The sequence below is a fragment of the Rhododendron vialii genome, chromosome 2a, assembly GCF_030253575.1.
Source record: "Rhododendron vialii isolate Sample 1 chromosome 2a, ASM3025357v1".
Taxonomy (NCBI): Eukaryota; Viridiplantae; Streptophyta; class Magnoliopsida; order Ericales; family Ericaceae; genus Rhododendron; species Rhododendron vialii.
In genome coordinates, this window is record NC_080558.1 from 43,824,828 (window position 1) to 43,837,415 (window position 12,588).

At 37.5% G+C, this 12,588-nt stretch overlaps 1 protein-coding gene across 1 annotated transcript; it reads left to right on the top strand.

The window, feature by feature from the left end:
- Positions 1-4,289: 4,289 nt before the first annotated feature.
- On the top strand, positions 4,290-6,093 carry LOC131317584 (uncharacterized). Its single transcript, XM_058347122.1, has 3 exons — positions 4,290-4,389; positions 4,741-5,285; positions 6,037-6,093. Exons 1-3 carry the CDS (start codon positions 4,290-4,292, stop codon positions 6,091-6,093), a joined length of 702 nt encoding a protein of 233 aa, XP_058203105.1.
- Positions 6,094-12,588: the final 6,495 nt, after the last annotated feature.

Sequence of the window (12,588 nt, forward strand, 5' to 3'; positions counted from 1 at the left end):
TTTGATAATTAATACCCGTCAAGAACATTTTCAGCATTAACAAATGTTCTCAGCATGTAATTAATACCCATCAAGAACATTTCCGGTATTAACAAATGTTCTCAGCATGTACTTGGCGAATATTAATTATCAAAACAACTCATTTTCCTAACTGTGCCCACATATTCTTCCTAGCTATAGGTAGTTTGTCTTTTGAACTTATTTCTTTTTCTAAGGTTGATGACCTTATATAGGCTAGCTACTAGGTTGTTTGAATAGCTGCAGAAATTTAGCGACAGTTGAGGCCATACACGGGGAAGATATATAATCTCAAGGTAGAAGAGAGAGCTACAAAATTTCTGCCACTGGGAAATACGCAAAATACGTATTTTGTACTCGCACATGATAAGAAACAGATGCATAGACACGTCATTTTACCAAAAACTAAGATACGAACATGTTCATCTAAATGTATTTTACTTTGTAGCCAAATACTATGAATTTGTAGAAAATCACATAAATGTATTATTAACATTATGAAGATGAAGCTTCAGAATGTGTCTCTGTTTACTAAACAAGCATTGTAGTTACTATGACATATGGAGTAAGAAGTAAGATCATATCCTCCCTCTGTGTCCCAATAGGATTTGTCCATTTTCGATAATTGTGCCTTTAAACCGATGAGCAAATACTGTGATTTTTGTATATTTGTTTTGATTTTCACCAAACAATTAAAAGAACCAGTTCTCCAAAATCTACAAAACTATTGACGAAAGTGTTAGTAATTTATTTTAATCAACGGGTATCTGTAATCTTAACGTGGGAAGATTAATAAGTATTTAATATCATGGAGCTCGTAATATAATTGAGATAAGGATGGGAGTGCAATTATAATTCTGTAGTGGTGTGAATTATAATTAGTGAAATAAGAAATAGAATCCTGGTGGGATTAGGTTTTCTTATTTACACTGGGAGCCTAGATTTATTACTCCTTAGGTCCCTATCGTAGCACCATATATACACGTTATGCTCTCTAGGTCAGGATGATGTTTTTCTATTTATTCACAAAATAGAGGCAGGCTTAAAAAGAGCAAATAAGATCACGAAAGTGTCCACACTTGGTTCGTGTTCTAGACGTGCAGGGAATACGATAGAAGATTGTAAGGTACGATCGAACAGTATTCGTAGTTTATAGCAAGGCATGCTATAACAAGTTCAACCAGCGTTCGTGTCGCAGGGAGTGGAGGTAGAACCCTAATTCCACTTTATAGAGTCTTACAATTTTTGTTATCTAATCTGTACGCGTCATTACTGGGTCTTGGGGAATCGTTTCCCAACAGTAGTATCAGAGCCGGCTGTAATCATGCGTATGGATTAAACAGGCCATGTTGTCCGTAGGTTATAGAGGGTATAAAGTAGAACTGTGATAACCCTTGTTTTGCAGCGTTCTTACCCAGCTATTATGGTTACATGATTTTTTGTTGATTTTGTGTGATTGGATCCCACGATAAATTTTTCGTGGTTATTGTTATTTATTGGGTACCACAATTATTTTTCGTGGTTGTAATAATTTACATAGCATGTGTTATTTATTGGGTGCTACGATTATTTTTCGTGGTTGTAATAATTAACGTAGCATGTGAACTCCAATGGAGGTATAGGATCGATGCTCTTATGTTTCTTCGATTGTAATAGCATTCGACGGTTATTCAAAGATCGAAGATGGAAGACACAAAAGATACAAGTTGTATGGCTCGCAACAGATTTTTTTTTTCAGATTCGTAGGGTCTGATTGCAGGGCTATTTCGACCTAGTAAAAGTTAGAACTAAAAAATCTATTTTTCACAAAAGTTGTAGATAATTGAATTTCGAATCCAACCTAATTTGAATCACTTCAATTGGAGGTCGGATGAAGAAGATATGGCCAAAATACTGAAGGTTGTTCAATTTACACGAGAATATGTCAAATCTGAATTTTCTTGCCTAAGCACGGTTGGATTTTGATTTCCTTGATTGATTCAAACTATCTAAGTCTTCCACACAAGTATAGCCGAAGGATTTCAAGTTTGAAAGAACTCCTTATTGCTTAAGGATTTCAAGTTTGGAAGGATTCCTTGTTACTCATGGATTGCATCTTTGATCATAATAGTTGGGATACATATTTTATTATGTTTCCTTATTTGTGTTTATGCATGTTTCCATGAGTATTTGCAAATGTGATAGTTTTACGATATTGAACAATATGGTGAATTGGCTTTGACCTAGATCACGGTTTTGCAAATTCGAAAATTTTGATAATCCTCACAAATTTTTTTTATAACTAAATGGGAGAGGGAGTTTATTTTTATAAATCACGGTCTCCATTATTAGTATGTAGATGATGTAATTAATTTTGTGTGATGCTTTTAGAACCTTCCCCCCCCCCCCCATCGAAAAAATTAATTATGGTGTCATCGGTACAAACTTCCTTAAAGGATAGATTTATGATAATTGTTGTGTGAATTACTTCTCCATCTGAGGTAATTCATAACGGAACAATGGGTCATGGGGCTAGGTAATGGTATACACTTAGCTGTAAATAATAGTATTCTCACCATCTGAGTCACTATTATTATTTATGGGACCGAAGTTATATTGGCTATTTAATCTTGCTTGGCACAGTATAGTATTTAGATAGTAAAATTAAAAGGTTGTGCCTATTTACACGAATGATAAAGAGTAGAGACTTCCTATCGAGACATGCTCTTCATGATGTGTAAGGTTGCCAATGTTTTTCTTTTAACATGTGGTAGAGGGAATCAATATTAAAATGAAATTCAAAGTTTTTATTGCTCTTCATAATTGATTGTTATGTTATTTGATTCTCAGATTCAAAAATGGGCTCTTTCAATCCACTTGTTATTGTTCTCAAAGAAAATAAACTTACTGAACCAAACTATGTTGACTGGAAAAGAAACTTGAATATTGTGTTAACTGCTGAGGGCCATAAATATGTGCTATCTACGGCGTGCCCTCCTATACCTGAAGAGAATGCCACAAAACAGGAAGCAAAGCCTTATAAAGATTGAGTTAAGGCTGATAAGATGGCGTGGTGTTATATTTTGGCTTCTATGTCGAATATATTGCAACATCAGCATCAAGCTATGGAAACTGCTTTCGATATGATGCTGAACCTCAAAGAAATGTTTGGGGATCAGAATCGGGCAACAAGGCTAGTTGCTATGAAAGAATTGGTGAGCAACACCCATGTTGAAGGGACCTCGATTAGGGATCATGTTCTGAAGATGATAGCTCTTCTTAATGAACTAGAGATCTTTGGAGCTGAAATTGATGGGAAAACCCAGATCAATTTCGTTCTTAACTCACTGCAGTCTGAGAGTTTTAAGCAGTTTCGCCTAAATTATTCTATGAACAAAATGCATTTATCTTTGACGGAATTTCTTATTCTTAAGGAACTCCAAGCAGCTGAGGGTCTTTTGGTTGTGAAGAAACCACCATCATTGTTAGTGGCAGATAAGGCTTCTACTTCTAAGCCGAAAGGTAAGAAGAAGCAGAACAAGTCTCAGAAAAAGGTTGTGGAGGCAGTTCATGCGCCTGAAGGTGGAGTAAAAAAGCCTGCGGGCAAGTGTTTTCACTGCAAGCAGAAAGGACACTGGAAGAATGAATGTCCCGTTTTTCTCAGTAAAGTGAACAGACAAAGTAAATCTTTTTCACTGGTTGTTGAATCATGTTTAGCAGTGTTATCTATCAGTACCTGGTGTGTAGATACAGGAGCTACTAATCATGTTTGCAATTCATTGCAGGGGTTCCAGGAAACCAGAAGACTAAGTGATGGGGAGATTTATCTACATATGGAAAATGCTACGAGAGTGGTAGCATTTGCAGTAGGAAATGTGTTTTTAAATTTTAATAGTAATAGGAGTTTAATTTTGAGAGATTGTCTTTATGTTCCTAATATTAGAAGAAACTTGGTTTCAGTTTCTAAATTAATTAAGGATGAATATTTGGTTTATTTTAGTGACTCTGTGGTTATTAAGTTAAATAAACGTTTTATCTATTCTGGTTCATTGATGGATGATCTCTACATTATTAATCTTATATTTCCTACAGCGCAACTGCATGAATTGAATAACACTAATAATTTACCATGTAAGAGAAAAAAGCTTTCTAAATTGAACCAAACGTATCTTTGGCACTTACGTCTTGGTCATATTAATTTGAATAGGATTTCTAGACTGGTTAGAGATAGACCTTTAAGTTCATTAGAAGTTAAGGAACTTCCAGTCTGTGAATCTTGTTTGGAAGGTAAGATGATCAAAAGGCATTTTTCAACAAAAGGATATAAAGCCAAAGAGTTGTTGGAATTGGTTCACTCTGATTTGTGTGGGCCTATGAATGTCCAAGCTAGAGGTGGTTTTGAGTACTTTGTCACTTTTATTGATGATTACTCAAGGTATGGATACATTTATTTGATGCGCCGTAAGTCCGAATGTTTTGAGAAATTCAGGGAGTATAGGGCAGAAACGGAAAAGCATTTGGGTAAATGTCTCAAGACACTACGATCTGATCATGGTGGCGAATACCTCTTGGGAGAGTTTAGGGACTACTTGTCAGCTGAAGAGATTACATCCCAGTTGTCAGCTCCAGGTATGCCACAACAAAATGGTGTAGCAGAGAGAAGGAATAGGACTCTTATGGATATGGTAAGATCAATGATGAGTTATTCAGATTTACCAATTTCATTTTGGGAACATGCACTAGAAACAGCAGCGTATATTCTTAACTTGGTATCATCTATGTCAGTACCATCTACACCCACAGAACTATGGACTGGGCGCAAACCTAATCTACAGCATGTTCGGGTTTGGGGTAGTCCAGCACATGTGCTGAATGGAAACGCAGATAAATTAGAATCGAGGACAAAAGTTTGCTTGTTTGTAGAGTACCCTAGAGGAACGAGAGGTGGACAATTTTATAATCCTACGAATAAGAAGGTCATTGTTAGCACTAATGCCCTGTTCTTAGAAGAGGACTATGTGATAGAGCACAAGCCCAGAAGTAAAATTGTTCTAGAGGAATTGAGAGGAGAGAGACCGACACAAACTTCTTTACCACCAATAATGCAGGAGGAAACGCCACAAAAAACATTTGTAGAAGCACCTATTGACACATCGGTACCTCGTCGTAGTGGGAGGGTTATTATTCCACCCAGTTGGTATACGTTGTTGGGAGAGTCTTTTGAAATTATCCCTGATGATCAACATGCCGAACCCTATAACTACAATGAGGCACTTCAAGATAAAGATGTGAAACTTTGGCAAAAGGCTATGAAATCAAAGATGGAGTCTATGTACTCTAATCAGGTCTGGGATCTTGTAGAACCACCTAAAGGGATTAAACCCATTGGATGCAAGTGGATCTACAAGAAGAAGAGAGGGGCAGATGGGAAGGTGCATACCTTCAAAGCTAGGCTTGTTGCGAAAGGGTATACTCAGAAAGAAGGGATCGACTATGAGGAAACTTTTTCGCCAGTAACCATGCTTAAGTCCATCCGGATTCTCTTATCCATTGCGGCTCATCTTGTAGAGACTCGAATAATTTTAATTTTTGAAATGTTAATTAAATGCCTAATTGAGAAAATATGGATTAATTGGTGGATATTTGGATTGAGGACTAGAGTGAAAGAATAGAGAGTTGAGGGAGTGAGTGGGTGATTTAGGAATATATGGGTATAAAAGGGGTGAGTGTTAAATGTAAGAGATTATATTTTCACCTCCCAACTCTCTCTCATCCGTTCTCCCTCTCTCTCCTTGCCGATCTCTCTTTCCTCTCCTCTCACTCAAAAACTCCACTCAATCTCGCAAAAATCTTCAAGGATCAACCTCATTTCAACCTTCCATTCGCGTTCTTAAACTCGGAGATCCTTGGGTCGAGCTTGAATCGAAGTTTCGGAGTTCGAGAGGTTAGGGCTCGTTCAAAAACTCTTGAATCTCGGCCATTGTTGAAAGTAGGGACTTCTTTACCACTTCTATGTGTTTATGTATTGATTTGATGTAGATTCGTACCTTGGGTTGTTGGATTTTGGTTGTTGAGCATGCCTTGAAAATCTGCTGAAATTGCTACCCGAAGCCCCATGGTATCGATACGGATTTTGTGGCGTATCGATGCAGTAAGCTTATCTTTTTGGACAGTGAATATTGTATTGATATGGATTTTGCGTGTATCGATTCCAGAAGCTTAACTCCAGTTTTGCTCCTGCTGCTCTCCCGTCGATTGTTTTGACCCCCAATCACTTCTAAATCCTTTTGGACACCACCTAACCTATCTTAAGCTTGTCTAATTGACTTTCTTTGACTATTCGATGCTATCCTCGTTCTGTTGGTCTTCCATTAGCGAGAACCGAATAAGAAATGACTTGGTTAAGACATTGTTAAAGTGCATTCTCTATATATTCTTGGTATTTGTGATCGTTCATGGTGCATTTGTGATGACGTAGGCATAATGTATGATGTTTTACCTAAGAATGGATCATGGGAGAGTCTTAGCTTGCGTATTGTATGAGAAAATAGTTGATTGGGTCGAAAATTGGTTTAGGAAGTCCCGTAATGCAAGGGGTGGTAATACGGAAACTTAGAGGGGTTTCGTAACACGAGGGGTAGTAATACGGTAACCCGAGTCATTAGGGATCACCGTGACGCAAGGGGTGGCAACACGGTAATCCTCGTGGTGTTTTACGGTAACGCAAAGGGTGGAAATACCGATGGTGAGAATTTGGGTTAGCAAGTCGAGTTGGGGTTGTTTGTGTCATTTGATTTATGCATTCAATCTCGATAGGGGCTCATTTACAAGTTGATTGATTATCATCTACCGAGCTATACTTCCTTGTCCTCTTTGTTTGCACTTATCGTCATGTTTACATATAAGATTGGTAAAGATTTACCTACTGGACTAGTGTAGCTTAATAAAATCCTTCTTTTCAGGTTCAAATGTCGGGCAGTAGGTTGCATGCTGTGGTATGCTTGGACATGAAGATTTTTTTTTTGGAAGCTAACCTCTTTAGTTACTTATTCATCTTTGTAATAGACTTACTTTTGGCTAAAGATGGCTTTGTAACTAATTTGCTCTTGAATTATCTTTTGACTAAAGTTTATAACATTCTGAACATGTCGTATTTGTATCTAAGTTAATTTGGGCCATGGTGCCAAGGTTGTATTCCTTTAAACATGGGGACTTGTTTGTAAATTAAACAGGTGGGAAACTCTTTTGGGTAATATGTATGATATGCGAGGTTCGTCTATTAAAATGTATTATTTATTTATGTTGAAAATCGAGGACGTGACACATCTCGATTACGAGATTTGGCAAATGGATGTCAAGACCTTAATGGAAATCTAGATGAGTGTATCTATATGATGTAACCAGATGGACTCATAGCAAAAGGTTAGGAGCACATATTGTGCAAACTCAAGAAGTCTATTTATGGGTTTAACCAGGCATCTAGATCTTGGAACATTTGTTTTGATCAAGCAATCAAGTCTTTTGGTTTTGATCAATCTCCGGATGAGTCATGTGTGTATAAGAAGTGCAACGGAAAAGTTGTGGTGTTTCTAGTACTATATGTCGATGATATCCTGCTCATCGGAAATGATGTGGGAGTGTTGTCTTCAGTGAAAATGTGGTTATCCGGCCAATTCGAAATGAAGGACTTGGGAAAAGCCGGTCACATTCTAGGGATTAAGCTTATACGAGATCGTAAGAATAGGATGTTGGGCTTATCACAAGCTACTTATATCGATGTTATTTTTTTCCGTTTTAGCATGCAAGATTCCAAGAAAGGGTTCCTCTCTTTTAGACATAGAATCAACCTATCCAAGGATCAGTGTCCTAAAACACCTGAGAAGATGGAGAAAATGAAGGCAGTTCCTTATGCCTCAGCAGTAGGAAGCCTTATGTATGCTATGTTGTGTACTATACCTGATATTTGCTTTGCCGTGGGCATGGTCAGCAAATTTCAGTCTAATCCAGGGCAAGAACATTGGGCTGCAGTGAAACGTATACTCAAGTATCTTAAGTCATATTTTGGTGTTCCAGTCAGATAGTCTGGTACCTCATAGGTACACAGACTCAGACTTTATGTCAGATAGGAATTTCAGAAAGTCTACCTCAAGATATGTGTTTACCTTGGGAGGTGGAGCCATAAGTTGGAGAAGTATCAAACAATCGTGCATTGCTGATTCTACCATGGAGGCAGAGCATGTGGCAGCTTCTGAAGCAGCCAAGGAAGCTGTTTGGCTTAGAAACTTTTTGTTGGATCTGGAAGTGGTCCCTTCCCTTCAGTGCAATCAGCCATTACACTCTATTGTGACAATAGCGGTGCAGTTGCTAATTCGAAGGAGCCAAGGACTCACAAGAAGGGCAAACACATCGAGCGTAAGTATAATCTGATTCGAGAGATCGTACAGAAAGGTGATGTTGTAGTGACCAAGATTGCATCGGCGAACAACTTGGCAAATCCTTTTACGAAGAGCTTACCGGCTAAGACTTTTGATAGTCACGTAGAGGGAATGAGAGTGAGATGCATGGCAGTATGGTTTTGAGTCTTAGTGGGAGTTTGTTAAGAGGTTATGTAAAAGGTATGTTTTTATATAATGGATTAATATTTAATTATTAATCAGTTTTATCCTTTTTTGATGAGAATCTTTTATGGGCAATATTTGCATGATATTTGTGTATGTTATGCATGTGTGTCTTTTATTCTACATAGTAGATAATCTAGTATGTAGAGTACGGCTTACATACAAAAGATTGGATCATCGGTTCTTGTAGAATATAAGTTATGGTTCACGGTCTTAGATGGAATTTGACACACCATCGGTAGGACTGTAGCACAATATTTTAGTAGGTTTGTCTTGACTACAGGGAATGGTATTAATTCCAACTCATTGTGCTAGTATACTTTGTATGTATTGAACGGGACCACATTGAGAAAATTGTCTTTGTACTAATTTTATAAGACAATTAGAATCTCATGGTTATTATGAATGCTTATACTCTTAATCCAAAGATAATTATTAGAGGTATATATTTAATGTTGTTGACTTTGATTCATTAAAGAGTGAGATCTTTATACGGTCAATAGTCTCGGTAAGTTGGGTCGCAACATTATGTATATGACAACTATTAATTATTAATGGAATCCACGTCCCCATAGGGATTGATGATACCCCTTGAGTAAGCTTATAAGTTTCGAATAAGTTAAACTGTCACACCCCAAAATAGTAAGTGACCGGCCGTGAACCATGAGACTAATCCATGGAACACGCAGCCTAAAAAGAAAATAAATTAAATGCCAAAACTTTGAATCACTGAGTAAATTTTATTCAAAACAGTATCAGCCAAAAAGGTTCAGACGAAAGCATGGGCACAAACATCCCACGAACCAAATAATACCAAGTGAGCCACCAATAATAAAAAGAATTCAATAACCGACAAATGTTTTAAATGCGGAAGCGATTATTAAAATAAAAGGATGAGACGCCCTAAGGAGGTCAACAAAAGAAAATCCCCAATATGCCATCAGAGTTCTTTCCTAACTCCCCAACTTGCCTGAAAAAGAAGTTGGAATAAATCCGTCTGCTGACGAGCTCAGTGAATGGCAAAGCATGTATATTAGAATAAAGTTTTAAAACAGGGATCCAAAATAATTTACCATGTCAATATAAATTTGGCATACAGGTGAACAACAATACAACCTCCAACAATAATGGGAAACCACAACCAAAATCAATAGTACCAAATGCCAGTGAATAAATATCTCAAAATTGGATCCAATATCGAATCTTAGGGTTACCACGAGTAGGCAGCCCGTGGAACTTTTCCTGAAGAACGACCCAGCAAAAGAAAGCCGTTGAACATTAGAGTCACCGGCCTAACCCGGTCTCTTCTCTAATGGCCAGAATCACCCGCACACAGAGGATTAATTTCCCTGGACTTTCCAAAATATGTTCCCAACAATATCCACAAAGTTCTCACCAAAAGATTATTCGATCAACAAATAGTTTCACCAATCCGCATGCCAATTTCAAGAACCAAATAAAACAAATTCATGTTCCCAATTTCAATCATTAATTTTCTAAAACAATAATTTAAGGGATACGGGGAAGTTCACAAATACGTAACATGCTTAACCACTCATCTGAGCCTAAAGACAACGCAACTCGATCACAAAAAAAGAAAATAGCCTGTACACAAATCGCCATACAATTAGCAAACCCAAAACTCTAATTCCTAAGATCAAGTTCCACATACACACGAACAACCCAATGTGCCTTCTAAGTGCCAAAACTGAAAGCTCACCTTTACTCCCTTCAATATATATGACAACCTATCCACACATGCACCAAATCCAGCCTATTGCATCGGCACCATTAAAAGTCCACCATTGGTATTAATATTCAAATCATCCCACAAATGACCAATATTTAAGCAACCCCAACTGATTACCACGTACCGATCACCGCCACACACACCACGATGCACATCTTCACTGCCACACATGCCCACGCCGTACACCTCTCTCTCTCTGAACACAAACAAAACCCATTAAACTAGTCTCCAATCCAAGGGTTTGACCAATCTGTAAACTATACGCACCAAAGAAAAAGGAATGGATGAAGTGGAATATTACCTCAGGGAACCAAGAAGTTCGACGGCTGCGGCTCTCCTATGAAAGTCGGAAGTTATCTCAAATAAAACCCTATTAAAACTTATGAATATCTAAGTACAACTCTTATAACTACCCACTAACGTTGCGGCCTAAATTATAGCTAACTAGTCAATTAAAGTTTAGGTAAATAAATAACAATTTGAATTTACTAAATCTGACTTAATACCAAATTCTATAATCAAGCACATACCCACTAATTTATCCAAAAGTAATCTCATACCCCAAAGATTACACATGACAATAATACCCATAGCGCGCACAAAAACAACTAATTAGAACCCGACCCTGCAGGTGGATTTTGTATCCGACATTTTGAATAAGTTAAGCGGATAGTCTCAAGATAAGATATTGATTAAGTGGGAGAGTGTTAGTAATTTATTTTAATCAACGGGTATCTGTAATCTTAACGTGGGGAGATTAATAAGTATTTAATATCATGGAGATCGTAATATAATTGAGATAAGGACGGGAATGCAATTATAATTCTGTAGTGGGGTGAATTATAATTAGTGAAATAAGAAATAGAATCCTGATGGGATTAGGTTTTCTTATTTATACTGGGAGCCCAGACTTATTACTCTTTAGGTCCCTATCGTAACCCTATATATACACGTTATGTTCTCTAAGTTAGGATGATGTTTTTCTATTTATTCACAAAATAGAGGTAGGATTAGAGAGAGCAAATAAGATCACGAAAGAGTCCACACTTGGTTCGTGTTCTAAACGTGCAAGGAATACGATAGAAGATCGTAAAGTACGATCGAGCAATATTCGTGGTTTATAGCAAGGCGTGCTATAACAAGTTCAACCAGCGTTCGTATCGCAGGGAATTGAGGTAGAACCCTAATTCCGCTTTGTAGGGTTTTACAATTTTTGTTGTTTAATCTGTACGCATTATTACTGGGTCTTGGGGAATCGTTTCCCAACAAAAAGTACATAACTTGATATCCAATAAGAAGCACGATTGCTCAAAGTGAACAAACAAAATAGAACGAAGAGAGTTGTAAAAATATCATTAGGTTATGCACTAGCTATCAATGTAATGAAGGGACAAATTTGTTGTTATATATGCCCCGTGTACAGGGCCGGCTCTGAGATTTTGTGGGCCTAAGACGATCTTAAAAAATGAGGCCTTTAATAAATGTCTACAAAAAAAAAAGTCGATAAATGAATTTTTCAAAACTAAATACATGTATTCAACGCGAAAAATCCCACAAAAAATACAATAAATCACAATATTTCAAAAGCATCATTGTTGTTACTTTAAACATCACTCTTCTTCTTGGTTTTTTTTTTCTCTGGCTGGTTCGTTCTTCTTTTTTTGCGTTTGTTTGCAATGGGATAGTGTTTGTGTAAAAGGGGAAAAGATGATGGTAATGATGCACGGTGCACCCACCACACGATCCACACTGAATAAATTTCAAGGGCCCCAGAGATCAGCAATCCTGTGATTCCTTTTATTCCAGCTTCTTCTTCTTCTTTTTTTGTTTATTCCTCGGTTCCGTGTTCTTTTTAACTGGGCCCTGTTCGCAATAGCCAGTGGGCGAGGAGAACAATGGGCCTTGGGTTTAAAAATAGGCCCTATAACAAACATATATACTTAGGTACTGAAAACAAATGGAAGCCCTAGTTTTTGGGCTTTTTCGGGGGCTTAAGACTCAGACCTCTTGGGCCTTAGCCCAGAGCCGGCACTGCCCGTGTAGAGAGTTGGATCTTTGGACATTGCAAGTTTTCAAGTAACGGAGAACATACGAGAAGCTTTGGAGTATTTATTTTTTTCCGAGCTCTTGATCGAACAAAATCCATTCTTATCCCAAGCTTATAATATTATGGCCGTGATCTGTCTCTACAAGAGACTATTGCCACTAATAGGAAGAAAAATG